General features: G+C 52.2%; 1 protein-coding gene across 1 annotated transcript; it reads left to right on the forward strand.

The window, feature by feature from the left end:
* The first annotated feature begins 2,764 nt into the window (after positions 1 to 2,764).
* On the forward strand, positions 2,765 to 4,970 carry Sppl2c (signal peptide peptidase like 2C). Its single transcript, NM_001105847.2, has one exon. It carries the CDS (start codon positions 2,793 to 2,795, stop codon positions 4,866 to 4,868), a length of 2,076 nt encoding a protein of 691 aa, NP_001099317.1. The 5' UTR covers positions 2,765 to 2,792; the 3' UTR covers positions 4,869 to 4,970.
* Positions 4,971 to 5,287: the final 317 nt, after the last annotated feature.

The raw sequence follows: 5,287 nt of genomic DNA on the forward strand, positions 1-5,287 counted from the left end.
TCCCCATTCCTTCAGGCACCGTCCCCATCATGGTCCTGTCCTTGTCCTAAGTTGTAAGGAAGGGACAGAGTGGGCAAGAAGCTCCAAAACAATCTCTGGATAGCAGGATTGATGTCGAAGGACAGTGTGCAGCCTCCAGCTAGGTGGCCATTGCAAGAAATCCAGATAGACACCCTGGACCTTAGTATGTGTTCCTCATGGAGCTCAGCACTCGGGAGCCTGCAGCTAATGACACAAGGCTAGGGGCTGGAGCGAGAACTCAGGGGTGGAGAGTATTTGCTGGGGAACCTTAAGGACCCAAGTTTAAGTTCCCAGAACTCAGATCTTTAAAACTGGGGTGTGGCCAAACATACCTTCATCTCAGCTCCGTGGGAGGGAAAGACAGGAATACTGGGGTTTGCTAGCTTCCAGCCTAGATTCAAGCCCCTGCCTCAGAGGAATAAAGCAGGGGGTGGTAGAAGGACAGAAGGGTATTGCACCCAGTGGTCTCCACTGGCCCCTCTGAACATGCAGAGGCATATTCACCTACACGCATTTGTACATATAGGATATACACACTGCCCTGGTCTGGTTTCTATTCCTATGATAAAACACTGTGACCGAAAACAACTCAGGGAGGAAAGACTTACAGATTACAGTCAAACCAAAAGCAGAAACTCAACAATGGGGCTGAAGGAGTGGCCATGGAGGGGTGCTGCTTACTGGCTTGCTCCGTATAGCATGCTCAGCCTGCTTTTTTATAGAGCCCATGACTACCTTCCCAGAGGTAGCACAACCCACAATGGACTGGGCCCTCCTGCATGAGTCATTAGTCAAGAAAATCCCAGCACTCAGGAAGGAGAGGCAGGCAGATCAAGAGTTCAAGGCCAGCCTGGTCTACAGAGTGAGCTCCAGGACAGCCAGGACTACATAATGAGACCCTGGGATGGCTGCTTATGCCACTCAAGCATCAGGGAACTCCCTTTGTAAAAGTTTTATACTTAGTCAACTTTGTAAACCCCCAGGGCTGGAAAGTGTCCAGGCTCCTGAGGAGCTCCAGCAGCCAGGCCCAACCTCCAGACCCCACTAACTGTCATAATAGTGTTTCAAGCCTCTGTAACTGTCACAAAGGTCATCTCCAGCCCCACAACAGGACCCTCCCCAGATTACGATATTTTAGGTGAAAAAAAAAATCTGAACAGGAAAACCCACCAATCCCTGACCTCTTCCAAGCTAAGAATGTGAAATCCTGCTAATCCTCAGCCTGGATATCTCTGCCCTGGAAAGTTCCACCCCTAAGAAACCCTCTATAAAGGCTGTGTCTGCTCAGTTCCCTGCTGTCCACTTCCTTTCAGGAGCAGAGGCAGCCACTCCTGGATTTGTCCCTCTACACCCCAGACCTTCCTGATAAATCTTTTATGGGATTTGCTGCCTGGTAGCTCTCTCTTCAGAAGAAGCCAAGAAGCAATGAAGGGAAGAAGGGAAGCGATGGGTCAGGGCTGAGCTCCTGAGCTCCCGAGCTCAGCTGGGGACTCTCTCCCCTGGGAGCTGCAACCACCCAGGAGGCTTCCTCTCAGAGCTCTGTGGTTCCTGGGCCCTAGTGTCTCAGGATGACCCTTCCATTGGGATGTCTTCTCTCTTCAGGGTTGTATGTTTTCTGGACTTCTGAGTCCTAGGACATCTTTCTGTCACAAAAAAGAAAGAAGGAAAGAAAGAAAGAAAGAGGGGGTTGGGGATTTGGCTCAGTGGTAGAGCGCTTGCCTAGCAAGCGCAAGGCCCTGGGTTCGGTCCCCAGCTCCGAAAAAAAGAATAGAAGAAAGAAGGAAAGAAAGAAAGAAAGAAAGAAAGAAAGGAAGAAAGAAAGAAAGAAAGAAAGAAAGAAAGAGAGAGAAAGAAGGAAAGAAGGAAGAAAGAAAGAAAGAAAGAAAGAAAGAAAGAAAGAAAGAAAAAGAAAAGGAAGAAGGAAGGAAGAAAATAGAAAATAACCCACAGTTTTACCTATAGGCAATCTGTCAGAGGTATTTTCTCAAAACAGGTTCCTTTTCCCAGATAACTCTAGCTTTGTCAAGCTGACAAAAAAGGGGACACACACACACACACACACACACACACACACACAAAACAAAGAAAAGAAAGAAGAAACAAACAAAGAAACAAAAAACAAAAAACTAAAACTAAAACAAAAACAAAAACCGGGGCTGGAGAGATGTCTCAGTGGTTAAGAGCACTGAGTTCAGTTCCCAGCAACCACATGGTGGCTCACAACCATCTGTAATGGGATCTGATGCCCTCTTCTGATGTGTGTGAAGACAGTGATAGTGTACTTAAATACATGAAATAAAAAATCTTAGAGAGACAGAGACAGAGAGAGAGAGGGAGACAGAGAGACAGAGAGACAGAGAGACAGAGAGAGAGAGAGAGAGAGAGAGAGAGAGAGAGAGAGGCCAGTCCAAGAGGTGAACACCACTGCCTAAGCTTTCCAGGAAGCAAGATGAAAAGCTGTTCCAGAGTCTTGCCTGGGAACTCCAGCCCCACACACTTCATCTTACCAGGGCTAGACCTACTGAAGCCTGGGCAGGGGATAAGATCTCAGATGAGCTCTCTACGGGAGCCAGGGTTGAGAGTATGATCTAAGAGGGGCCTGTGTCCCACAGAGTGATTTTCCTCACTTTATGACAAGGTAGGTGTGGCTCTGGTTTCCAGGACAAGTGGCCAAGCTGCTCTGTGACAAAGAGCCACACCCTCCCCCCGGGAAGGTAATAGAGCTGTAGGCAGCTTTCTCCTTGGGAGGACACAGTAGGTGGCTGAGGAGGATGGCATGCCTGGGTTCCCTCCTCCCCATAGGCTCACTCCTCCTCCTCCTCCTCAGCCCCGAGGCCCGGGGAGAATATGGCGTGGTCCGAGTCGTGTCAAAGAACTGGAACAAGGATTATTGTGTCCTGTATAGCTCTGACTATGTCACCCTCCCCCGGGACCTGAGCCATGCCCCACTTCTGCCCCTGCATGATGGCACCAAGACACCATGGTGTCCGGATGAAGACTCTTTCCACCAGGCCCAAGACAGTTCCCTTAGTCAGCGACCCCTGCACCAGACTACGACCATGGTTGTGCGTGGCAACTGTAGCTTCTATGCCAAGGGCTGGTTGGCTCAAGACCACGGTGCCCATGGGTTGCTCATTGTGAGCCGGGCCAGCAATCAGCAGTGTTCAGACACCACCTCAAAGCCCCAGGACCCCAGCAAGCCCCGGCCTGCTCTCACTATTCCAGTGGCTGTGCTCCGCTACACTGACATGTTGGACATCCTCAGCCACACTTACGGTGACACCAATGTCCACATAGCCATGTACGCTCCCCTAGAGCCTATCATTGACTATAACATGGTGATTATCTTTATCCTGGCTGTGGGCACGGTTGCCGCAGGTGGCTACTGGGCTGGTTTGATGGAGGCAGACAGGCTGCAGAGACACCAGGCCCGAAGAGGAGGGGGGTTTGGTGGTCACAATCAATCACAAACGGTGTCAGCTGAGAGGTCCCCAAGGGCCTGGAAAGAGGAAGACTATGAAGACGCAGCTGTGGATTTCACACCAGCCATGACGGGCGCTGTGGTCACCATGTCCTGCTCTATCATGGTTCTGCTCTACTTCTTCTACGACTGCTTCGTCTACATCATGATTGGGATCTTCGGCTTGGGTGCCAGTACCGGCCTCTACAGCTGCCTGGCACCCATAGTGCGCTACCTGCCCCTATGGCAACACCAGTGGGTCCTGCCTGGACACCGGGCTTCTGTAAAGTTGTCATTACTGCTGCTGGCGGGCCTGTGTGCCATGGTGACTGTCCTCTGGGTCATCTACCGCAATGAGGACCGTTGGGCATGGCTCCTGCAGGACACTCTGGGTGTGGCCTACTGCCTCTTTGTCCTGAGGCGGGTGCGGCTGCCCACGCTCAAGAACTGCACTTCGTTCCTGCTGGCCCTGCTGGCCTTCGATGTCTTCTTCGTCTTTATCACACCCCTGTTCACTAAGACCGGGGAAAGCATTATGGTAGAGGTGGCATCGGGCCCGGTAGACTCTTCAAGCCACGAGAGGTTACCTATGGTGCTCAAAGTGCCCCGGATGAGCTTCTCCGCCTTGACATTGTGCGACCAGCCCTTCTCCATCCTTGGCTTTGGTGACATTGTTGTCCCTGGCTTCCTAGTGGCCTACTGTCACCGCTTCGACGTGCAAATCCAATCTCGCCAGGTCTACTACAGGGCCTGTACAGTGGCCTATGCCATGGGCCTGCTAGTCACCTTCGTCGCCATGGTCCTCATGCAGATGGGCCAGCCCGCCCTACTCTACTTAGTGTCCAGCACCCTGCTTACCAGCCTCGTGGTGGCCACCTGCCGCCAAGAGCTCACCCTTTTCTGGACCGGCCAGGGCAGAGCTAAGATACCTGCTGAGCCTGTGGTACAGCCCTGCATTGTCTCTGCTGTAGCCTGCAGGATGAAGCTGGAGGGTGTGAAGGATTCCCGTGTGACCAACAGGTTTGAGGAGGCCATTGACAGAGAGTCAGGGGACTTAGACAGCAACCCCGGGGATGACATAGCAGAGATGGTCACCCTCTCTGAAGATGAAGCCACGAGTCCAGAGGGCCACAGTGAGAGTTCCGAGGGCTGGAGTGACACCAACTTAGACCCCGATGAGCTACCCTCTGGGTCCCCCATGGCCCTAGAGGAGCTGATGCCTCTGGCCATGTTGATACCACTGATCCCACCAATCCCACACACCTCCGAGTTGGGCCGCATCCACACCCAGTCTCGGGTCCGTGACAGCAGCCTGCCCTGGATGGGGATGCACAAGAGAAAGGGCTTGAAGGTGAAGAAGAGTATGTCAACCCAGGCTCCCCTATGAACAGAGTTCCCTAGGAGCAGCGCCTCTCGAGGGCTTCCAGAACACTGCACAGAAATGACAGCCAGGAAAAGAGATCGGGCATTAGAGAAACTCCCTATCTTCCTCTGAGGTTGTGTTGCTTGTTAGTGCTGTAAGACAACAGTCGAACAGAATTAAGTCTGTCCAAACCTGGGAAGGTCCCCATGGGTTGGTACCACTACCAAATTATGCAGAGGGGAAACTGAGGCTCAGGGAGGTCACGTGGCCTGTATAAGCCCACTCAAGATTTGTCCCTCCAGCATTCCCTGGGAAGTAGCCTTTTCCCTACCTGCCTGGCTCCTCAAACCAATGCCTCAGTCCTTACTTTGGCCCCTCCCACTTAGTCCATCCCCAACATCAGTCTCCTCCTTGGCTTCTCGATCCTTCCACATCCTCTTCCT

Source organism: Rattus norvegicus, chromosome 10, assembly GCF_036323735.1.
Source record: "Rattus norvegicus strain BN/NHsdMcwi chromosome 10, GRCr8, whole genome shotgun sequence".
NCBI classification, from domain to species: domain Eukaryota; kingdom Metazoa; phylum Chordata; class Mammalia; order Rodentia; family Muridae; genus Rattus; species Rattus norvegicus.

Bases quoted from the DNA above. Each gene is read 5' to 3' on its own strand.
- Sppl2c (NM_001105847.2), top strand. From the start codon at position 2,793: ATGGCATGCCTGGGTTCCCTCCTCCCCATAGGCTCACTCCTCCTCCTC.